General features: G+C 32.9%; 1 protein-coding gene across 7 annotated transcripts in view; it reads left to right on the top strand.

The window, feature by feature from the left end:
- Window positions 1–25,803, top strand: part of LOC106468886 (UDP-glucose 4-epimerase-like) — a 111,529-nt gene extending 85,726 nt beyond the window's left edge. For 2 of the 7 annotated variants that reach the window (XR_002612747.1, XR_002612748.1), the window contains 3 exons: window positions 13,106–13,304; window positions 14,055–14,140; window positions 22,069–22,088. Coding sequence is in view for 3 of the 7 variants with exons in the window: in XM_022397252.1 (XP_022252960.1) it covers window positions 14,055–14,141; window positions 14,537–14,543; window positions 20,666–20,822 (251 nt within the window). In the remaining 4 variants the exon portion in view is untranslated. Of the gene's footprint in view, window positions 1–13,105; window positions 13,305–14,054; window positions 14,142–14,536; window positions 14,544–20,665; window positions 21,559–21,584; window positions 22,003–22,068; window positions 22,195–25,791 lie in introns of those variants that run through there. The other 5 variants (XR_002612745.1, XR_002612746.1, XM_022397252.1 and 2 more) reach the window with 5 other exon arrangements.
- Window positions 25,804–26,196: the final 393 nt, after the last annotated feature.

Genomic DNA, 26,196 nt, shown 5'->3' with positions numbered 1-26,196 from the left:
GAGCTCTAAGAACTAACTTTTTTGGTTTCAGACAAGAGTTTTTAACCTATATTTTCTTGGTATTCTTTTGACCTTCCAAATAGTATCCAGAACTACCTGCAAGTAGTTCTAACACTTTATTGGTCAATTTGTGCAACTTCCCTGGCTAGTCCAAAACCATAACCAAAACTTTCAAGTGATTGGTTACTGTTATGGTGAGTTAGCTGGTTGCCTTTCCACTTGTGCTAATACACTAGCATCATGTAAGGAATATGGCATCAAAGTACCATTTTTTGCTTGTTAACATCGACTTTTTCGTTGCTTCCACAGTACTGACGAGTTAGTATTAGTAATCTATCACAACCTGTCACAGGTGCTCATGCACTTACTTCGTTGCTAGGCAATATCTGTACATGATTCTCAATGACACTGACCCAGCTAATTGTACTTTCTAGCTTTCGGCCTTATTTCGTAACACAGGCGTCTTTACTTGACCCATTTCTCCATGTATATGTTCACTCAAAACTCGGAAAATTTTTATAACTTCGTTCTTAAACTCTTTTCAACTACTAAACACACTGAAGCAATTTTAAAATCCCTTCAAAAATATCCAATTGCTTCACTCCTCCCTCCTTAGAAGACTTCACTTGCACGACTAAGAGTCTGGAGAAAAAGCCATTGAGCTAGAACAGGATGAAGACACTGTCTCAAGTTGTCTTTACTTGCTTGGTGAGGGAAAGGAAACTTAAAAGACTTATCTGCCAGTCTTTGATGAACCACATGAGAAATTACTGGAAATGGAAGCATCTAACAGTACTGAAAGTGGCATGAAATGTCAACATCAGCCCATAGATCAATATGGGTGGGATTGATCATCAAAGCTAGGGTGTCAAGGTAATCAAAAGATTGCTGACTAAAAGGGCATCATGACTGTGCTTTCCAAACCATTGAGAGTAGAATTACTGCTTGATCATTAAAGTTAGGATAATCATTAGTTTGAGCATCTGGTAATCGAAAGGAAGTAGCATTTCTTGCTTTCTGAGCTATTATGTAGTAGTGTCTGGCATGTCATATGGACTACATTTTGAGGATGCTATTCCATTATTGATAGTTAGGACATGTTATGATATAAAAGACTGCTTAGTGTATGTAGTATTGATTAATTTATTTTGTAAGTGAATATTTTTTGATTGTTTAGTTTTGTTTATAATTCATTGATGTTGAGACTATCGAACGTTGCATGCAATACGTTGACATTTAGAATATAGAGCTTTCTAGAATGTGGGCAGACTATTAATGATAAACATATAAATAATGTGAGACAAGCAGAAACAGTAGACACAGAACAAACAAGAGACTAGAGAACGGGAAGTTGAAGTGCAGCCAAAGGAAAGGTTAAAAATCAAAAGTTTACTGTTGTAGGAGTGGATAGCCTAATGATTGATATGTTAAAGTGAGATTAACAGTTTTCTGACACTTTAGGAGAATAAGTTGTATCATCAAAGGGTGTTCTAAAACAGTTGAACCTGCCTGTGTGGACTTTGACAAAAAAAAAAGATTATTGGAAGAAGGCCTAAATAAAAAAAAGCAGATGAGAATTGGAAGTTTAGGATACAACTACAATAACTCAATGAGGCAAAGTAAGTGAATTATACATGGAATACTAGTGCGATAGAATTAGAGAAGGGAAGTTTGGCTATTCAACTGAAATTCTAAAGCAATTGAATAGGCCTAAGTGGACTTTTGACAAGAAGATGAGAACTATACTTATAGTGTTTCTGCTATGTCTATAATCTCTGTAGTGTGAAGAATTTGTTGTACATACATTTAACTTGTTCCTAATGTATATATTATTTTGAAAACAAGTGGAGTGCATGATGTTCATTTATCATTGAATTTATTGCCAACAAGTTACAGACACCTACTGTAGAAGAATCCTAAGCCCAACAACAACAACAACACAGTATATATTTATACTCTTAAGAAGTATAAGCCTTTAATTGACAATTGGTGAACATAATTTAACATCCAACAGGATAACTACTGGTTAATAATAATGGACTGAAAGGAAGTGTTGTTCTTTACTTTCCAAGCTATTGAGTTATATTTCAATGCAGTATTTGTACTATGTTGTAGAACTATCAGTTGATTATATTTGAGTAGTCCATTAGTGCATGCTCCCTACAATCCCTCTTCTCCTATACAAGCAACAACAAAAGTGTGTGCATGCTAACTAGCTTCATAACTTTTTCAACCACTGCATTATTATAATATGGTATTAATCCTGTTTTGGTTTCTTTTAAGTTATTTTTGAATTACATTTGGTTTCATATGATAGATCTCTTTTTGAAGGTTGACATTTGCAAATTTTGTGGAAAACAAATTTTATCTAAAAGTATTTGTCCATTTGAAAATTTCCTACTTGGTGACTGAACCTCTGATGTAGACTAAATAATCACCACCACAAAGTAACTATTATGTTTTTTTTAAATATGGAGTAATCCCACATTGATCTTCTGTAAATCAAATAAATTGATAATAAAATGATAAAAACATGTTTTCATTTCACAAATAAGAATAGTTTTTATTTAAAACATATTTTAATTGCAATGAGAAATAATAACTTAGCTTGTTAATCAATGTATTTATGTAGGTTTTGTGAATAGGATAAACATAAAAATAATATTCAATAAAGATTTCAGTCATAAGAATATCTTGCATTTGCTTATTGTACTCACTGAACTGTGGACTAAACTTATCTGATTTGATGATGGCTTTATTTTATTAGGTGAACATAAAAAACTCATTTTTATAAACATTACAATTCAATAAAATGTAGTATATCTATTAAAAAGTAAAATTGCTAAAATATTAAATAAACAGCCAAACATCAATAAGATACTTTTATTAAATCTTAAGTAGCCTTCACTCATTTGACTTCTTTGTTTCATACTGTGTCTAGAAAATTTTAGTACTTTTCAAACAGATTATAATTTAACAAGAAGATACTTTCACCATTCACAAACACAAGGAACTAAAGTCAAAATTTACAGAAACTATTAGGAAAAAGACTTATACCTATAAATTGACTCTACTATTATGTGATAGTCTAATTCTTGCTCTATGCAGTCATATTTAAACTGTTTTAGAGCTGTTTTTAAAGATGTGTTTCCTTAGTAAATGATCACTGTACAAAAACAAATGGAAACCCTTGAAAATCAAGAAATGGATATTATATTCTCAAGGGGTGATAAGTGTTTTAGCAAAAACAATGTTATTTTTTGGGATGGACAGGATAATTCTAAAATAAATTGACAAGTGGATGAAGTGTTTATAGGCAAAAACTTTTTGCAGCTCTGTAGAAATGAAAATATGAAGTATTATCCAGCAAAGCCCTCCACCAATAGAATTATGATGCACTTCCTTATACAGTTGTATCCTCTACATTCACGAGTTAAATATTTCATTCTTTTCCTTGGCACGGCTGCACTTAGATATGTATATTTTCGCAGAGACTATTTGAAGTCACTGCTTCAACAACTTTACTTTGTATTTTCAACCTTTCATTATAAATTCACAGATTAATATGAATTATTTTTTTTCTGCTGATGTGAGTACAAATATCACTCACTGTTACTAGCAATTTAAGAAGTTCTTGCCAGTTATGATCTTGACAGCCATCATGTACTGCAAAAAATGCCATTTAGGTTGAAAATACAGTAAGATGAAAAGTAACATTACATTATCCACTGTGTGGTGAGGTCCATTTTGCCACCTGGACCTTTTTCTTCTATTTCTGCCAAACATTTCCCATCATGGATTTTGAAGCTGAAGTTGAGGAGGACAAAATGGAATGACTTTACACCCAATACTCCTCTACCTACTGAATATCTCTCAACTTTCCTGCCTTATATAAGCCTTATAGCTGTTATTTCCTTTCCTCTTCCCTTTTAGTACTACAACTGGCATTTACTTCGAGATTCAGTTTGCTCCCACTGTTTTATGGCTCATCCTTCCTGCCTTATGAGGTAACAAGTAAATGTTATTGTTTGATATAGTTTATTCTTCAATAACACATAACTCATACTATTAAATGTTTAAACAGTGTTTATTTCTCCTGAACATGTCCATATACGATATATTCTTTAGAACTAGTTCTTTATTCCTTAATTTATACTATGTAGACTATAATGTTTAATCATAGTTACTTACTCCTTAGATATATATCACTTAGTATATTATTTTCAGTCATAGTTCTTCTCTCTTTCACATGTACACATAGACCTTATTAGTTGGTCATATTTATTTATTCTTTACCATCTAAACATAAACATTAATGTTTAGTTACAGATAGTTGCTCTTGCCCATGTAATACATAATCATTGATATTTTGTTCTGGTTTATTACTCCTTCATATGTCCAAATGGAAGGTGATGTTCACATCTCATTCATTACTTCTTCACATGTACTCTTGATAGATAATGTTTGATTTTATTTGATTATACCTTGCCATGTATACATAAGTATTAATATTCTTTATCATTTATACCCTAGATGATAATGTTTAGTTCTTGTTCATTATTTCTTTGCTTCTATGCAAGAAAGATAATGCTTAGTCTTAGTTACTTATTCCTTGCCATGAATACATCCATATTCATCTTTAATTCTAGTTCTTACTCCTTAACATGCCCACTTAGAACTTAATAGATGTTGTTTTGATATAGTTCATAACTCCTTACCATGTACACCTAGAAGTTAATATTTAGTTCTTGATCTTTACTTCTTCACATGTACACCTAGAAGTTAATATTTAGTTCTTGATCTTTACTTCTTCACATGTACACATGGAAGATAACGCTTAGTCTTGGTAATTTATTCCTTGCCATGAACGCATCCTTATTAAGGTTTAGTTCTAGTTCTTACTCCTTATCAATATAGAAGATATTGTTTTGACATTGAATGTTGCACTTAATGGAGGGGTGGTGAATAAAGTAAAGAAGAGGGGATGCATAGAGAAAAAATGCCACATATCTCACACTAGGGGAAATATGGGATTTTTTTTAATATTGCCTTATAAAATTAAAAACGTAAAACTTATGTACTGTTAAAATATGGATTATACTAATTGATATAACATAAACAAAAGGTAGATTAATTAAATTTTCAATGTAAGTCACTAAAAACCTCATGACATGCACAGTTAAGGATGCCTGTGCAGACAAGGTTAACATGTCTACTTCGTATTATGCACTATGTTTTGTCATAGTGCATAACCTACTGCATAATTTGTACTCATGAAGGGTAGTATTTAGCTTTTGTCCATTACTCCTTGACAAGTCACATATAAACAATACTATTTTGTTATAGTTCATTACTTCTTAGCATTTACACATAGTGGATAATGTTTCATTCTTGTTCATTGCTCCTTAACATATCCCATCATTTGTAAAGATTAGATGTGGTTCATTACTACTTCGTGTACCAGATAGAGTTTAGACATAATTATTTGCTCTGTACAATGTCACCCATACTCAATGTTTAATTGGAGTGATTTACTCTGTAACATGTACTCTTAGTAGATAGTGTTTAATCTTTTTGTCTTATTTCTTTACCAATACATGTAGAAGATAGTGTTCAGACTTGGTTCTGAGCCTATACTATTTGAATGTGTTCATAATCTGTCATGTTCTGGGGGCACTGCATGTTTTTGCTGGCTGTCTTTTTGACAAGACTGTATCCTACTCACAGGTTGGTTCCTCACCCACTGGTCTTCCATTACATTGTAACATGTTCCTTCTCTTTCATAGGATGGTTCTTCCATGACCTGTAAGTCTTTTCTGTCTTGGGTGAATTTCCTCCACATTTCATCTTTCTTGATGTCACTGTTTCCCCTTTTCTTTGCCTTTTGTTCTCTAAGTCTTTCATTCCTTCCTTATCCACTACCCTCTTTCCTCCTTCTTGTCTGACTGGATTATCATTGTAGTACTCTACTTTTACAGATGTTTTTGCTTTCTTTGGACACATGTTCTATACCTACTTTTCTTTGTAATTATTTTAATACCTTTGTTTCCTCCTGATTTTTCATAACTGCTCTTCCCTTCTTCTTTGGCCTGGTCAGTCTTTCCTTCCCTTTTATTCCATGGTAGGGGGATGTGGTCACTCTTTTCCTCCCACATTCCTTCCTTTGATTTCTCTTTTTGGTGTTATTTCTGTTCTGGACATATGCTATTGTCCTATCTGGGCCACATAGGGTTTTGTCACATTTTTCCTCCTTGTGGTTCTTCTCACTGTCCTTTCATAACTGGGACACCTCCTTTACTTGGGCCCTCTGTCCTTACCCCATTACAGATTGGGTTCATCACCTCATACATCTTGTATATGCCCCTCTGGCGATGGAAGTTTGTATGCTTTCTTTAGTCTCCTCTATTCAGCTCTTGCCCCCTTTTTCTCCAGACTGGCATGTGGGCTACCCCACAATCGTTCATTTGACATTAAACTATTTTAACCATCCGGCTGTGTCCTCTCCTGTAGTGTACAGACTTCCACCGACAGTCATTTTTCAGTTAACCTTTAATGGGAATGAGTATTCATTTACTTATTCCTTCTCCACTGTTCTTCTACTTTTGGATTCTGCTAGGAGGCTAGTGTTGCCTCACAGGGTATACTAACCCAAAAATCTGCATGAGGCCATGATAATGAAAAGTGCTAAGACCATCCATCCTGACCCAGTCGGCACCCACTGTGATGTGAGGTGTTCTGCAATAGCACTGGAGTTCTACTCATGGTAATTCTATAATACGTTCAATAGTCCTATCCAGACTGTAACCATTCCATGGACTATCATGAAAAAAAGCCAGCACCAGAGTTGTGCTTCTGTGTCTAGCACTTGCTGGCTTTCAAAAATAGGATTTTGTAGTTACTCATTGCACTGTCTCCAGTAAAAGACCTTTCTGACATGTGCTTGATGGGAATCCAGGCACATGTTGTAGGTCTTTCCTATGTGAATTACCACCACCCCTTTGAGTGAAGCATGGAAGACCCTTGTCAGTTACCAGCTTGCAGCCACTGGGGTGGTGGATCATGGAGAATCCTCACCAATTGGGACCTAAATGCTGGTCAAGAAAACAAGGGTTCCTGTATGGTGAAAAATGGGGCAAGGGTGTTCCCAGAGTATATTGCAGATTACCCCATTACATATAGATACATCACAATCTCCAAGTGGAATTTGGACACATATCACTATCTCACACTATCTTTCTAATCATCCATACTCCCACAGTGGCCTGAATCATCTGTATCTGATAGTGGAGTTTATGGCCCATAGTGTCTGATGGTTGAGTTGTGATTATTTAAGTATCCATACTAATTGTTTGTAATAAATATGTGTACATGGTGGCCTCTTCCCACAACTGGTGAGTGTCCCAAAGTGTCTGATGGTAAAGAAGCTGTGAATGGATACTTATCACAGGCACCCTTCTCATACAAGTGGTTTTGACCCATAGGGAGTGATGGTTGATGAAGTGTGCATCCACAGCATGGTCTTAAAGACCCTAAACCTACTACACTTATTGACTGTCTGATGTCTTGTAAGCAAGTACTCAGTCAGTCATGTACTTATTCTGCCCAATATTGCAGCACCATACAGGCCTTTCACCTCTTGTAATCCTGCTCACGGGTGAAGAGTATACCCTGGACGAGATGATATGTGGTTTTATACAAGTGTGCTCCTATAGAGCCCATGCCATAAAGTGTCACACCCTATAGGCTACTTATGGGATGCTTGCTGAAATGAGCTCATCTAGGTAACTTTCATACTGGTCCCTCCACCATCTAAATATGGGATTTTAGCTTTCTGTGTATGAAGGAGAGTGATCGTATTGGAAATTAATTTTTTTTTATGAAAATGTATATCAGATAGATACTCACCTCCATACATATTCCCACCCATCTTCCCTACTTTCCTGGTACACCTTTATTTGTGGCCTCATCAAAGAATGAAATATTTCACATGGGAATGTATAGGGTGCATTGTACAAGGAGGTGGGTCACACTCCTGTTGGTGGAGAATTTTGCTGCATGATATGTCATCATGCAGTAGTGAAATTTCACATGATTCATATGAATTATAGGGGGGAGTTTTCACAAGGTAAACTAACTAAATCAACAAAGTTAAAATAATGTTAATGATATTTTATAAATGATTAGCTTAATCAGGTTATAATCTAGCAGTTTTAAAGCTTATACCTTTATTTCTAATAATGTGATTGATATTAAAATTTAAAAAGTTAAAAGCAAACATTTCAAATTGTTTACTTAAAATTAAGTAGTTACAATTATTTATAACTAGTGAAAGTATCCAGCTTTGCTCGGGTTATTAGGTTGACAGTGTGTGTGTTCTGAATCCATTTTTGCATAAAAGTATAACTTATATACTTTTGTTGCCAAGCAACATGACAAAAGCCATTGTTGGAACGCATTTTTACGAAAACACGCTGGGTTTCCTATATATTAGAAGTTGTTATATAAAGAACCACTTCTTTTCTATCTGGTTTTTTGCTAGTTTACCTCATCAAAAAGATGTGCATGCATGAGGATAAGTAATATCCAGATGCATGAATTCAGGGTCCACTTAATATGGGTGCAAAATTTCAGGTTTCTATGTTCTTCCCTTTTGGAGCTATTGTCACCTATTCTTTTCTATGTGATTTTTTTTGCTAGCTAGCATCATAAAAAGATGCACATGCGTCATTGAAAAGATGAGCATGCATGTGAATAGATAATAATACACAGGTGCAAACCCTCAGGGTTCACTTAGTATGGGTCCAAAATTATAGGTTTCTAGATTCTTTCCCCCTTTGAGATATGGTGGTCACCTATTCTTTTCTATGTGCTTTTTTTTTGCTAGCTTGCCTCATAAAAAGATGCATATGCTTGCATGCATGTGGATAAGTAATAATACCCAGGTGCATAGCCTCAGGGTCCATTTAGTATGTGTGCAAAATTTCAGGTTTCAAGGTTCTTTCTTCTTGGAGCTATGGCAGTCACACACACACAGACACACCCTTTTATTATTATAGATCATATTTAGAAAAAAGATATTATAGCATTGGTAAAAAGAATGCATGTTTTCCAAATTCTTTTAAAAGTTGTTACTTATACAGTCATACTACTTGTTGAAATAATTGGAAACACCAATTGAATTAATTTATTTTCATGACATTAATCAACATAATCACTGCTCATAAGTTGTTCAGTTGTATTATTAACAGTTAGGACAATGACATGAGTGAAAAATCAGTGATTGATAGGCAATTGCAACCCTTTCTTTCTTAGCACAAACTGAGTGAAATTTTTCTGATGTGAAATGACATCCAATCTGTATAGAAAATTACTCTGACAAACTAGTTGAGTATTGTGAACTATGCAGAACATACCACCCAGTACCCACTAGATTTTTCATTAATCATTGTGGAAAAATGCACCAAATCTATGATCACCAAGGGAGCACTGTTGGAGATACAGTAGTAATAGCACAATAGATTTTAGTTTTTAATTCAACCAGATTTTACTAGAGATTATTTATTTGTGAAATCTGAAATAAAAATTACTGGAACTTGATGGCCTTCAGATGACACTACTTTCACACTACCAAGAGCATCATCAGTAGGTAATTTGAATGTTAACAAAGTGGTTCATTCTGTAGCTGGAGTACTTGATAAAACATAATGGCAACATAGGTGTATGGCAATATGCATACGTAAACAGGTACACATGTGGACCACATGCTGTAAAAAACATTAGATAGTCATTCATGGGTGTTTTTAAGACAGTTTAACAAACATGAACCAATTACACAAAGAGTATGGTGATAAATAAGAAGAAAATAATGAAAGCATGGAGACAGAGTATTTTTCCTTGACATTAAGAATTGATGAATATTAGGTTAACTGTGAAGAATAACCTGGAATTATTACTGGAAAATATAGTGTATCTGTTATCTTTATTAATACTGAGGAAGTGTTTCTATTTCAACATTGAAATGCTCTGCAGGTGGAAGAGACAACAGTAACAAAGAGACTCGCACTATGGCAAGAGAGAGAATACATGGTTTTACCTGAGATTTTGAAGAAGAGTTTTCCTGGTGTTTTTCTGAAGCGTAGTGCAAGGATATTTTGGCTTGATCAAGTTGAAATATTAATAAGTGGGTGAAATTGTTAGTGGTACATGAAATTCATGAATAATGGCTAAGATATCATAACATATGAACACACATGGTGTACTGAATGTTTTGTTTGGTTCTGTTAGGAATATTTTAAGTTATGCAGATTGAAATATTTTTAGTAAGCAAATATTTTCTTAAATTTGTTTCACTATGAAATATAGTTTGGAAGCATGAAAATGCAAGCTGTATGTGTAATAAGGAACTGTTGCACAATTTGTAATTGGAAGTAAGTCCCTAAGAAAAGACATAAAGATGTTAGCAAAGGCAAATGATTAAAGGTGAGATTAGCATCATGTAACTGAAGTCAGCTCGTTTGCATAGGACCTGAGCAGTCTTGACCCTTTTTCATACCTACTGTGGTGTATGTTTAACAACCAGATAGTAGACTAGGAATAGTGACAGATCAGAGAGTTTGGCATGGAAGTTCCCATTGTCTGGCAAGGGCAACTGAGAGCAACATGGTCATAAATTCTGGTCAAGCAGAAACCCAAAGACTAAGGAATTGACGAAGAAGTTTTTTGTTCCCTGCAAGAATGTGGTGGCTTCACAGTTAGAAGAACAGCAAGGTTCCATTTCTGTAAACAAATGGCTTCTCAAAATTGGGCAAGACAGAAAAACTACTGATTAGTTAATGAAAAACAAGCTGATTGTGACTGGAACATGACCTTAAATACTGCAAGTGTGTATTCAAATGCACAGGTTGAGTGAGTTCTAATTGGTCAAAGATACAGCCATGTGCATAGTTTAGGAAGAATATTAATGCTCAGTTACCACTGTGAACTAGGTACTTGTAAAGTGTACCATCTATAGGCTTAACATGTATTCACACCCATAGAACACATGTTCAGAAAACTTGAGGACTTGTGAATGATAAAGTATATTATGCCACTGAGGATAGAATGTCTAAGCTTCACCTGAATTACATGGTGCTTGAGTCCATAAATGAAGATGCATTGCTAGCCAACACATCTACATGGGAGAGTTCATAGCAGATGTTGTTATTTGCAGAGGACACCACCAGTATAACTCCTGTAGGGCCTAACCTTCAGACTGTCCAGCAACCTTCCTCATTGTCACTCCAGATACAGCCAAAGGAGGAGATGAAACCTGAGGAGCAACAAGGTCCAGTGACCTGCCCCACTGAAGGATGTGCCACTACCACTAGAAGACATTGTCAGATGTGGTCATATTTCTCGAAAGACCCTTACATCTCAAAGCAAAAAGAAGAGCTTCGTGGCAGTTGGTGTGTCCCAAGGAACACCATAGTCTTGAGAAGATAGAAGCAGGATTAGTTTCAGGCTTTGTCTTGTGTCAGACTGCCCCTTTTGTGAGAGGGAAAGCTTAAAGTCATTGGTAAAGCTAAAATTAATATGTTTTATTGTTAAAGGGTTTTTATTCTGTTTTCCTTTCCATTTATTTTAATTTAATGATTAATTTATTTTTGTTATTGTTGTTTTGTAAAATTTTCTACTTTTAAAGTGGACAGAGTATCTCTGCATTTTCTTTAGTGCTTTCTATATTTCTTTATAGTTTAACTTTTTGTGATTGTAATTATGTGCTTACACATTGCTTTATCTACATTAAAGGATATTCTGATGTGTAGTTCATTGTTAAAAAGTTTATTTTTGTTCATATAGGCATGTGATCAATTAATTAAAGTGTTGCCTTGAGTTCAATTTATGGTATGGTGTATTCTAACTTTGGAATTTTCATATTTTTATATTTAATGTATTATTAATTGTTAATATGTTAATTTTAGAATCTTAGTTAAATGATATTACTAGCATTCTTATGTAATTGAATTCAAAGGGGTTATTTTCATGTTTTAATTCAGCATTAAAGGGTTAGGGAAGTCCATGTGGTATGTATGTGTTTTAAGGAATGAAGTAAAGTTAACATGTGAAGTAAAGTTACTTGACCATGTTGCAAATTTAGAGGTTATTAGTTTTAAATTTAAATTTAATTGTCAGCTTGAGGACATGCCTTAAATAGAAAATGAGGAAATTGTGATATTCAGGTATATCATGTTTTTTACTGCTCTTTAGTGATACAGAAATTTTAAATACATCCCTCAGGAGCCAAGGGACAACTTTACACTACAATTTGTTGAATATTAAAAGTAAGCTCAATCTAGAAACTCCCAAAGAGGGTGGTTTTGGACATATTCTTTTGAGACAAGTTTTCGTTTGTTATTTGATAAATTTTTAAGTGAAATACAGCATCCTCAACTCTCCATACTAGCTAGTACTAAGGTCTACCTGCTGGTTGTAAATTCAGTATATATCAATAAAGCCACATTCTCAGCATTATTAATTAAGCAATTGTCAACCTTCTATGCTTCTGCTATGACCTTTTTATGTTTAGCTTTCAAATGAAATACAATCAATTTCACCTGCAATTTGGTAGGGAAGGTCAAAGCATCATAATAGTCAGCAATAGGATGAGCAGACAGGAACAATTTGAAAGCAGCTACAGGCATAATATTGTACTCGATTATACTTGGCTTGCTGCACAATATCTACCATGGTGGTTCTAAATAGTTCCTGAATACTTCTGGGTTTCATCTTGTGGCTTCTTGTGGTTGGCTGATAAGCTTGTGATGCGCTGATGGATTTCAGTCACCTTACCATTTCAAATCACTTTTTGCAGCCTCAACGCTAAAGGAATATAGAAATTGCCTTTTTTTTAGCCAATAAAAATGTCCAAAAAATTTCAGTTCAAATTAATAAAAACTGGATTGAGTAGGTTTTATTTTTTCAACAAACATTTAACCCACTCGCTCATGAGGGGCCAGTAAAATTGTTTAAATTATTTAGTGCATTTTTACCATAAACACAAGGTTCAGATAGTTCTGGAGATTTTCTTGTTCTAGTTCTAATTGCTTTGTTTCTTTATTCATTAAAGTAGATAATGTCTGTTCTGCGTGAGAGAGTATTGCAGTATCATACAGTATCTGGGTTGAAAGCATTAGTAACTACAATATCGTTTACTCTGAAAATGATGTTATCCAAATGTAGCAGCTGACTAATGCTGTGAGAGAACAAAGGTCACAAGGAGATGCTGTCATCAGGACAGAGAAACACAGTTTACCTGTTGAATTCAGGTGCACTTTCTTAGTCCAGTTTTACTAGAAAATCTTCAAGAGTAGATCATACTTGAAAATCGTCATGTTTTAGTTCAGTCTTAAGAAAGTGAAAGCTGTGGGACTAAGCTCAAACTAGTAAAGATCTTACTATGATTTTGTCATACATTGTATTTTCTTTTTGTTTGACTAATAATAAAGGTTCTGTTCATTTTTGCTAAATTGGACCAGTCTCAATATCTCACATGCATTATAAAAATTTAGTTAAGGTATTAGAATCAAAGTTACTCTCCTTTTTTTGTGAGCAAATCTGCTCTTAATAGCAAGTCTGATAATTGTTAGGAATTCAATTTTTACCAGAAAATGCCACAAAAGATTAAAATATTTATAAGTTGGTGTAGCATGCATTGCTGCTTGTTCTGAGTTAAAATTAGAATATGTTTATACTGTATGAGCAGGACTATTTTTTTATCTTACTTGTGAATTTATGTAAATTTCAAAAATAACTCCATTATTTTTTCTTGCATTTGTGTAAATAAAAACTTTGTGATATTGTACAGCTCTCTTTCTTTTGTTTTGTGAATGGAAAAATAGTAAAATTTTTGATAAATTTGTAAAAAAACAATTAGTTGTTTTGAAAAGACATTTCTTTTTAATACAACAACCAGTCTTCATTTTTTAAAGATTATGTACATGTTTGATGGCTTACATAGTTATATTATACTTTTTTCTAATGGACTGTTTGATGCAATGGTAGTTTCTCTTTTGCAGGAATGAGGGATTATATACATGTACTAGACCTAGCAGAAGGTCATGTGGCTGCTTTGAAAAAACTTGATGAAATAAAAGGATGTATGGTGAGATGAAAAAATTTTATGACCAGCTCTAAGATTCTTTTGTTAAACATATTTGTAAACAATATTGTAGCAATCATTGGGAGCAGTGAATATCTGTAGAAATAAAGTAACTTGTAGCCTTCTATTTCATTTGAAAATCTCTTATACATGAGAGAAATATAGTTTTACTTTATTAAGTGGTGATAAGGAAGAGAAGACTGAAGAATTTTTTTACTATTCTCCGTACTTTGATTGACCTGTCAACAATGTTAGTAAGTACCTTCCCTCTTTCAATGAAAATGATGTGGATAGTTTCTTTTTGGTTTTGGAGAAAACATGTATACTTATGGAAGCTCCCAGAGATAAATGGTCTACGTTATTGCAATCAAAATTAACAGGGAAAACTCTTGAGGTTTTTTTCAGACTTGAGACTTGAAGACTGTGCAAGTTATGGTGTTGTCAAAAGAACATTTTAGAAACATATGAGCAAATCTCAGAGAAATACAGGCAAAATTTTAGACAAAGTACTAAATTATCTACTGAGTTATATGTTGAATTTGTTAGATGCAAAGAAGTAGAGCTAGAAAAATGCTTAGATCTAAATCTGTGTACAAAGACTTTGAGAAATTTGGACAACTCATTTTTATTGAAGAATTTTGTACAGGGCACCTTTTAATGTCAAAGTGCATATTTAAGATAAAAAAATTGACACTTTGTCAGAAGCTGCAAAACTGGCTGATGAGTTTGTTTTGATTCACAATTTAGTGTGGTCGAAAAATTCAAAATTCAAAAATTGTGGAAATTCTCTTTTTACTGCTAAGACAAAAAGAAAGAACAGACAAATCAGGCTAATCAAAATATAACAAATTCTGAAAGAAATACAGTAATACATGATCATAACAATATTCATTTATGAGGTTCTAGAGATTAAGCAAATGAAATGTGAAAAATGTAAGTTAATAAGTAGTATTTTCATACTTTATATAAAAATCACTTTACAAGTGAACTATTCAGAGCCTGAGTGCAAATAACTACAATAAATAACGAATATATTTCATTACAATAGGAGAAAAAATAAAAATAAATATTTTATTTTTCTAAAACTACATATTTTTAGGAACGTTTTTGTGAAACTTTAAACAATTGCATCCACTAGTTTTATTTTTGGAACGAAATATTACGAGAGCAACGTTATCTTCTAAAACATTTAGAAGCCAAAACCCAATAGGTTAAAAGACAGAACATTCAATGCCCTGAGCAAATTCAACTTTTAAGACATAAAGTTAATGTATCTTAATGTCTGATCAAGTCAGGCACCCTTAGACAATCTTTTTTTTATATCCTATTGCTTGATCCCCAGATTTAGAACGACTTCTTTGACCTTTAACTTCAATCTATTTTAGTCTTATTTCTCTTTCTGTTTTGTCTCTCTCAAGTTTTAATTGTTGTTCAAATTTGATATCTTCTGCTACTTGTCTTTGTTCAAATTGAAGCATTTTTATTTCTATAATTTGTTCAAAAGTCAGATTTGGATTTTACACATTTTAGGAATTTTAAGATTCAGAGTTAGTATTTTCAGTTTGTGACTTATCATTGATATAGTCTTTTCTCTTGTATTTACTTAAATTAGCTAGGCCTAATTCCAAAATTTTGATTATTTGCCTATACGGGTACTGTCAAGTTAAGTTTCTTACATAATTCTTTCAACTGATCTTTTCTCAACTTCAAAAGTTCTTCTCTTTCGATAAATTGTGCTTCCAAAAACTCTTCAACACTGAAATTTTCAGCCATTTCAAACTAACTTCTTATTGTTTAAATATATTCATAAAATTTTATACTAAAATAAATTATAAATTATTTTCAAATTAAAATCGAGTTTGAGCATTCACACAATAAAATTTTAAACAAATCTAGTCTAGAACTTTCTAGATAATTTACACAAAACTTGAATAATATATATTGCATAACTATACAAATTCTAAAGATTTTTTCAATTTCTTACAACCAACTCTAGCTATCATCTTATTTGATATCCCGGACAAGCCCCCAATTGTTATGATCCTGTATTACCATACTGTATAATACATAAAAAACAAAGAAATGACAACTCTGCAGTTTTGTAGTTTTAAAGATATATATTATAAAATAAAAAAACACAAACATCAAATATTAACTTATATACAATAATTTACAAAAGGGTACAATACAAAAAATCACTCTTTCTTGGTAGATCCACATAGGAACTCTCTCTCCAATTCAACGTAATCACTTCAAAACCTATGTAGAAATTCAGTTTCAGGTTATAAATTCCAAGTTCTAGTTCATGCTAGATGTACAGTTACAAAAAGTTCACTGTTCCGATGTCAACTGCACAAAAACTTGTTGATATTTTAAAAAATGGTTTTCAACAGTTCTCAAAAAGCACAAGGCTTACAAAAGTTAAGACTAATTCTTAAACTTCCAAAGTTTTTAAGAGTCGTAAACTAACAGCTAATGATAGCTTATAACAAAAACCTTCAGTTAATATCTAGGTTCGAAAACTCTTTCGAGTTTAATACAGAAACCTTTGTTTGAAATGGCCATTCAAACTAAACTAAACCAAGTAAAATTTACAAAAATATGATATTGTAACAATATCAAAAGTTTTTAATGGTAAATGTTTATATTTTATTGTCCATTTTTCTCTTCTATATCAATAACTATCTGTTATCATCAACATACAGGGCAATGAAATGTTTAAAATTAAAGAAGGGAAATATGTACATACTTTTGAACTCTTTGTAGAATTGTTTTCAAATTTCTCTTTTCTCAATACGGTACACTACCTCTGTTCACATAAAGAGCTATTCTCGTTCAGTGCTGCCCTCTATATGCAAAAAAGTTATGCATGCCACAAACTTTCTATCTCCCCTCCATTGGAATTGACTGATTCCAGTGCATCATCTCTCCACTAATAAGAGTGCAACATACTCTCATGACACATGTGACTCCCTCTATTCCATTCTACCTAACTGTCACTTCTCATTTGGCAGTACTCGTATTCAGATGTTTTTTGCTTTTAGTGTGCTTTGCATTTGTAAATTTAACAGTGTCAATTTTGAAGTGGGAATTGTTCATTAATCTTTTCATTATATTGAAGACACCTTTTACTTTAACTTAATATCCCAGTCATTATTTTTTTTTCTCTCACATTTTATCCAGTCCTTGGTGAAGAGATCCAGGCTGTCCCTGTAAGTAGCTTCATTTCTGACTTATTCCATTTGCCCTCTTCCATGGAAGTTTATCTGCAGTTGATCTATAGGTCAAAGGTTTTCTGCTGATGTACCCACTGTTTCTAGTATTGCAGAATTTCTTACTAGGCTTTTCGATCTGGGTTTTTCTGTCTCCTTGATTTTGGATTATCGGGCAGCTTTTTCCCACACCTTTCATTTTTCCCAATACCGTAGTGTATTTACCTCTCCTATGCTTTCCCTGTTGATGTATTCCTTCCAGGTTTGTCGCCCTCTGAGGTGGGCTACCTTTCCGGACTGGGATGTTAATGTGGTCCTTCACTGCCTCCTTTTGCCTCCATTCGAACCACTTTCCATGTGCTCCTTGTTTCACTTTTTCCTTAAGACTTACTTCCTTCTCCTCTTAGCCTGTGGACATCAGAAGTCTAATTTGTTTGCCATCAATCAGAGTAAATTAAGCTATGAGACTTTTTTTTTTTATTAGCTATATTTTTGTGCACCTGCAGTACCAAGCAAGGGGCATGTTTATACCCAATTTGATTTTATTACTCATCAGGACCTTTACCAGCCTACCCTCAAATTGAAAGTCTTTTAGCCATGATTAGAGTAAATTAATCTATGAGACCTTGGGCATTGTCAAGTACATCAATCAAAAGGGCTTGACATCCTGAGTCCAATACTGTAATTAGATCTCAAATCGGTCAAGAGATGATAGGACTATGAGCTAAAAGTTTGTATTAAAAAAAAGACAGCAATTCGATGTGCCACTATGGCATGACTATAAATAGATAAAGATTTAGATATCCACACTTGACATATACAAAAAGTAACAAGTCAGAAGTAGATCAAGATTTTAGATATCCATATATTTCTATACCCAACTTCAATCCTTATTTTTATATTATTACAGATGAGATTGAAGAATTATATTAACCTTACTTAGAATAGCTTGATTACAAGTGTATGCTACTCCTTCCCTTTTTCTGCCCCTTAAGAAAATGAAAAAAGCCAGGATAACTGATGCTAGCTGTTGCCTGAAGTAAGCAGGTGCCACAGACTGCTCTAGAAACATTTTTGTAGAATTATGAATTAGCTAGGCTACCGTAACCACAATTGGCTACAAACAAGGAACTGTATTATTCAGAAAACAATGGGATTGAGCATGTTTTTTTGTTGTTGTTTTTTTTCGTATTTAACATAAGGATAGAAAGGGACCATTTGGTCTTTCAAGGCATGCTCTGCTTAAGAAAGTGAAAATTAAATCCATCATTTATTTTTCAGGAAACCATTAATTCACCTCTTAAGCTGTTGTAAAGTACTGGGCTTCACTATTTCAGATAGCAACTGGTTATATAAGTCAATTCCCTGTGTTTTTTAAAACTTTTGTCCTCTCATTCCTATTGTCTTCAGAATAAAGTGCAAAGAAATCAGAACCCTTTATCTTATCAATCCTCTGAATATTATTTCATACTTCAGAAAGACCACATCTCAGGCTCTTGACTTTCATTCCTCAAGATAAGATAAAAGGGAGGGCTACTAGAATGATTACAGGGATAGAAAGGTATCTTATATAAACAGGTTAAGATAACCTTTCTATCCCTGTAATCATTCTAGTAGCCCTCCTCTGAATTCTTTCCAATATGTCAGCATTCCTTCATAAACAAGAAGAACCAAACTGCACACATTATTCCAAATGAAACTAGTGTTTTGTATACAGATGAGCTTTCTCTAGTCTTGCAAAATTCTGTAAATTTTATTTCATATGGAATGATATTCTAACAGTTGTGCAAATCAGTTCATGTTAAAGACATGCATTTTGCTTATAAATGTTTATTTTTTTTTTGGGGGGGGGGGGGTATTTACACCTTAAGTAGGTTTAGCTTTGACCATAACTATCAGTAAGGTATGAATCTTGGCTGGGAATTTCTGTTTGTATACTGTTTACTTTTGTGTAATTACAATGATTGAGTTATAAGGACTTTGAACATTTTTGGAAATTGGTACCTGGAGACAAGCCAATCAAAACATAGATCAAAACTGGGAGTGCATTCTGGTAAACAATTCACTGTTTCCATTAACAGATGTGTTTTCACCACTGGTTGCCAGAATATTGAAAGTGTTTGCTGTGTGATGGGTTTCCAAAATTGATATCATTGTTGTTCTTCCAAACATGTAAGCCTACCCTACTGTTGCAAAGGTTAACTGTTAAATGCTTGAGTGCATGTATTGAATGGCAATGAGCCCTGCATCAGTCAATATTGTTGAAGGGAAAGATGCAAACACTGTGTAGGAAATAGATGAATCAGTGGAGAACAAATGGAATTGGGCCTGGCTTGAAAAAAACTGTTATTATTTAAGTTTATCATAAATCTCTAGTTCTAGGCCTATTGGGTGTATCTAATTTCTAAAACTAGCCCTTCTTTCAGTGACTTAGGGTTAGTTAATCTATGTATCTCCATCAAGCATGATATTGAGTAACATTAATCTATGCCAGGAAGGTCTCAGCAAAAGATGTTCACTGGTGGTGCCTGTTGTTTAAAAAATAAACCAGTCACGGCCACTTTATATAGTGTCTTCAAAACAGATAAAAAAAAGTAAGATGAAGTGAGTGAACATACTTAATTTTGCTGTTTTATTAATTAAAACTTGGACTGATTCGCCTTGTTGCTGAGTTAAATTGTGCATCTCCTATACTGCTCTACTAATCTACATACTAGATACTGAAAATCTGTGGTTTCATGTAGTTCATTATAAGCTATAATATAGCATTTTGCTTCTCTTGCTGTTCTTAATCTTAATATGTCTGCCTTCTGGGAATCAGTCCAGCCTGATATTCTGACAGCTTCATTCAAGGCGTCAATAAAACTCTCGACATCCTCGTCGAGTCTACCGTGTTATCATGGTATGGCACTCGTTAAATGCTTAGTGCTGCATGGACCTACTTGTGCAGGTTGTTCTGACGCAGCTTCATAGCTAGTGTCAGTCTCTCGAACGACTCTAGGATGTGCACCACCCTCTTCTGTAGTCATATCTATACCAGCAATAGCCATATTCACTTACTTACTACTTATTTTTAACTTATACTACTTACAGTACTTCGGCTTACTTTCTTACTTTCCACCTTTCTTTACTCTAAACAACCTGTCGTTAGCTGCACCAAAAATCCTGTCGACTGCGCCCTTAGGACTAATTGTTGGAGTTACAATTATACTGCCAATTACACCAAATTTATTTATTTGAGGATTGAAGTGGAGAGTGGAGCTCACAAGTCACTAACTCGAGGTAACTTACAGTTAGAATAAAGAAACTGAGTCCGAGTTATTAATATAATACTCTTTAATTATCTTCATATCGCAATACACAATCACAATATTAAATGTAAGCATATTAATAACTTCTCTAGTTTAACAATTCACTTATTAGCAAAAATCTTCAATTTATCTTGTGTAAACTTTCTGCCAATAATCAGTTAACACATTATAAATCTTTCTTACTATTACTACGTTGATTGAAGCTTGAGAGTCAGAAAATTCTACTTACAACATAGTTGGCGAGGTGTACCGTTGCAGATTGAATACTTTCAACATCATCTAAGAGCAACTGATGGTGTTCATGAGCACTTAGTAAGAACTCATGGGGAGACTGATTTTCTGCCTCAAATATGAGTTTTTAAACAATTTTTCCTTTGTGTTCTTATGAATTCCCAACTAGTATGCAGCACCACCCGCAAGTAGTTCTCACACCTTATTGGTTAATTCTTATAATACATTGGACTGTTCCAAAACCATAACCCTCAAGTGATTGGTTACTGATATGGTGCCTTCTTACTTGTGTTAGTACACCAGCATCATGTAAGGAATATATCATCAAAGTACTGCTTTTGCGGGTTAACTTCAACTTTTTTGTAACCTCCACAGTACTAATGAGTTGGCGTCAGTAATTAATCACCATCAGTCACTGGTGCTGGTGCATATACTTTGTTGCTAGGCAATAGCTTCATTTTTTATAACTCTTTTGTAACTTATGATTTTCAATACCACTACTCTCTAGCATTCTTGACTTAGAATGTTTTTAACTCGCACTCTCAAAAGCCTCTAGCTGGCGATCTAGTCTACTTATACTTCATTTATTTATCGACCTAGTTTCACAACAACAGTGTCATTTCTTATGCTTTTTTTTTTATATACACATGTATTGCATTTTACATTCTTATATTTTGTTTTTGCTCTCCCAAGAAAAATGTTTCGGAGAATTCCACTCCTCATCAGTGACCCTAGACACTACCACCAATGAAATATCAGACCAACAGTAGTGAGGTGTCAAAAATTGAAATGGTGTATTTAAGTGTTTTACACTCACAAAAAAGAAGCCTATCATTCTATAGGTATTTGAAGAACTTGTAGCATTCCACCACAATTTAATTCTTCGTATTGTTAGCCGACACTAGGTAGCTGGTACATAATTGAATAGAGTTGTTTAAACAACAAGCATGAATTCCTCAAAATCCTCAATTGCTTCATATGTGTTGCAGGCTTTCAAGCATTGGTAAAATTCCTAGATTTTGGGGATTTTACCAAAATATCTAAGAATGTTGTCAAAAAGTTGGTTTTTTCCTAAAATAGCCTTAATTTGTTTTGTAATTGTTCAATTTTATATGTTTTTTCTAAGAAACTGAATTATATACAGAAAATTAAAGTTTTTTTGTTGCATGTTTCCTAGCTATATATTATGCAGGTTCTGTTTCAAACCAGTTATTCAAGTGAATCCTCATCTTCAGCATGATCCTCAGCATACTTTAAAAAAACAGAATACTCAGAGTTCCGTATCACTTTTTTAATGTGGTAAGTAGTAATTAACATTTCTACTTCATCTTCGTCACAAGTGCACATGTCATGTTCTTTTACTGTGTTACATTATATGTCTTATTGAACTATATTATCAATTGATTTCAATAAACTTGCCTTGAAAACACAGTTTATAATTTAAATTTTTTATTATGTAAGTATTCACATCTTAATTTCTAAAAGAAACATTTGAAAAATTTGTTTTTATCTGTGAACTCCTTTTTCCCCACATCCGAATTTTCTAACCAATTAGAAATACAAACTATACATAATTGCCAGCAAAAATCTTAAAATTTGCTCAGATAGCAATAAAGCTGTCAAAGCTATCAGAGAAGCCTCTTCCCTTTCTGACTTTTGAGGTTGTGTGATAATCAATTTTACCCAGCTGATGGACATGTTTATAACCAATAGGAAGAGTAGACTTCTTGTAAATGATGTTATCTATCCGTGTTTTGTTTTTATGCCAATATTATTAATTTATGAGCGATTCCTTGTTTGTTCAGCAATGTACTGCTACTACATATGGCTAACAGAATTTGTTTAACTTAACTGTAGCTTACTTATAAAGCTTACTAAATTATAATAGTTGGAGATATTCATTGTTCGACTCTAATGACAGATACATTTATTGTGTTCTAAAACGCATAGTTGAAAGCTATATGAATTATTTATTAGACATCCAGGTTGGTGAGACTCAACAAAGCATAGGTAGGGTTTAAATATAGCTGGAAGTTCTGGAGAAGTATAGAATTTTATTCATGATAAATCTGCTGGAAATACTTAATATTTTTGCACACATCTTGGGAATAGCCTGTAATTACAATGAATATTGAAATCCTTGCATGAAATTGTAAGTGCATACTTATGGTTTGGTATTTATTTCCTGGAATGACCAATGGTAAGTAATTGTGTTAGCCAATCAGAAACTTCATTTCTAATGTCAAAGTAACTAAGCATTTGTAAATGGACTGGACAGCATAGGCCTTCGTGCAAAGTGTTCAGTTTCTTAAGATGCTAAATAACTTAGCTTATCCTAGCAATGGGGAAAATTAAATTTCATGATATTTGGATTGAAAAAGAAGTATTTTGAGTGACTGGCACATGATGAAGATGCTTATAAAGCATACTGCCAAGTCTGCAAGTGCATATTTCATATATTCAATATGCGAGAACCATCAGTGAAAAGTGTTATGTCTGGTAAGTCAAAATGACAGTATTTGTAAACATAATTTAGATTCATTAAATTGTGAAAGATAAATCTGAAAGCATTTAAAGGTGGAATTATTTAGTATTTAATTGTAACTAAGTATTTATCACAAGTTGATATTCAAAGTTTAAATAGATCATTCACTATAGTGTAAAAACATTAGACAAACATTATCAGTTTTTTTCCATTATTCTAGTTTATACAAGAAAATTATATTATGGATAGGAATAAAATTATTAGTATAAAATAGTTTAAGTAGTCATTAAGCAGAAGAAATAAAAATTAAACACTCTAATTTTCGATTATGCATTTTTGTCTGTAAATTCAGTGGACTTTAAGTGGTGATATAATTTCCATCACAGGGGTAATTTACCTTTAATTGAATAACTGAATTCAAATTTGAAGAGTATTTTTCAGCATGCCTACTTTATTCTCAGAACAGGTCTAAGACAAAACATTTTCTGGGATGCCATAAGAACAATACTGCATAGTTAAACAAGTGATTTAAACATGTACATGTACTGGCAGTTTATGCCTCTAGCTGGGAAATATAAGTCGAATCAAGTATATGTGGGTCATGTTAAGCATAAGTTGAAAAGCACAATTCTTCAGGAGTATGAGTCAGTTCTTAATCTAGACTAAAGTATTCTCTAAGCTGTTGTTTTAAGTATACTTATCAATCCAACTTTGAATCTACATCTTTATATTTTATTTGATAAATTGATTAATTTATAAATGAAGTTTTAAGCTGAGAATATTGTTTTTTCAAGTGTTTTTTTGACAAAATCCAAAGAACATTTTGTTTGTGTTAACATCCTTGACAATATTTGAAGAATATTTTTTCAGCAGTATCAGTTAGGCACAGTCTTGTGTCATGAATTTCAGAATTAACTAAGGCAGTAGCCATGTAAATTTGAAGTTTAGCCGTGATAAACTGTGATAAAGTAGTAAATAGTTGAATAGAAGAATACTGTATCTTGTCATATTGATTATTTTTCATTGTTTTTGTATTTTATCCAGTATTTTTTGTTGTTGTTGTTGTTGTTCTTTTTTTTACATCACTTTGTTTTGATCTGACAGTGTGATTCACCCATTTTTATCAATTTGATTCAAAATGATTAAGCTTAAATATGAATTATGAGCACTTGTGTATTGTCTGAAATTTAATAAATATTTTAAACCAATGTTTCATATTTACACAATTTCAAAAACTTAATTGAAGCCGTCAATGGTTTCCACTTTGAAAATACACTCTACACATACAATGTTTTGATGCCCTCTACATCGTCTTCAGGAGTTATCTGCAAGACATACTAATTTATACATTTTTCTTTCCTACCACATGATATGACATTGCTTTTTGTATTTACCTAATTTCTTACTCAACCTTTTATATTACATCATGCCAAATATAAATGCTTTGACTTGATGCTCTTTATCTCTGTTTAATACTTCATTTTTTTTTTAAATTTTATTATTTCTAGTGATTCTCTGAAATGGCAACAGTAAGCTACAAGAATTTTCTAGTTATTTGAATAGTAAAGAACCATCAGTTCAATTCACATAAGAAATTGAAGATAATAAAGCTTACATTAATGTACTAGTCAAAAAGAAATACGTAGTAACATGGAAACATCAGTTTATAGAAAATCCTTTGCTGTTGTTATGCCACCACACCAGTTATCATGTCATATAAAAATGCAAAAAATCTCTGCATTTTATACATATGTTTACAGAGCTTTAAAAATATGTTCAAAACAGGAAGATTTAAGTAATGAACTGTTATTAATTAAATATGTAGCTGTTGAAAGAGAATTTGAACCAAATATAGTAGATAGAACATTTAAGAAATTTAACAAAGGTTTAATGGTACTTAAACATACTACATTAAGATCTGTTGGAAAAATAAACTTTATATTTATCTTATATTCCAGGATTAACAGGTCAATTATTTAAAGGTTTTAAGAAGCAACAACACTTTTTATCCAATCTTTAAACATATAAATAAGATTAAAGAAATGTTGGGGAGTACTAAAGATAAAATAGAATTAGAAGATAAAACTGGGATTATGAAATAGAATGTGAATGTAAAAGTATTTATATTGCTCAAACTAAAAGGAATTTTGATACAGATTACACGAACATAAAGGTTATGTAAGAAATAATAAAATAGTAAACTCGCCTATTGCAGAACATGTAAAAACAACACAAAACAAGATTTTATGGAAAAAAAAACTATTACAATTTGAGCTCAACCTCGTAACATTACAGCTTTAAATGTCAGAGAATCACTAGAAATAATAAAATATAAAATAAGTATTAAACAGAGATGAAGAACCATCAAGTCAAAGCATTAATATGTGGTGTAATGTAATGTAAAAGTTGACTAAGGAATTATGCAAATACAAAAGCAATGTAATATCACATGGCAGAAAAAAAAATTATAAATTAGTATGTCTTGCAGATAACTTTTGAAGATGACGTAGAGGACGTCAAAACATTGTACATGTAGAGTGTATTTTTAAAGTGGAAGACATTGGTTTTAATTATTTATTCAGTGATTCAGATTAATCCTAAATGATGTACACCTCTTTTTAATAATAAAGGCTGATCTCAATTGACCCAGAGTTGATCTACTTTGAATGTTTTTATTTTTCTTCATTAAAGTAACCAAAGAATCAAGTACAGAACTGAAAACTCAGAAACATATATGTTAACTTTTTTAAATGATTCAATGACAGGTTACCAAGTGGCAGTCTGGTAACCATTGTCATAACCCATTGAGATACCACTATA

This window comes from Limulus polyphemus, unplaced genomic scaffold, assembly GCF_000517525.1.
Source record: "Limulus polyphemus unplaced genomic scaffold, Limulus_polyphemus-2.1.2 Scaffold3204, whole genome shotgun sequence".
NCBI classification, from domain to species: domain Eukaryota; kingdom Metazoa; phylum Arthropoda; class Merostomata; order Xiphosura; family Limulidae; genus Limulus; species Limulus polyphemus.
Note: the sequence above shows the minus strand (reverse complement) of the source record. Positions and strands in the feature narration are given on the sequence as shown.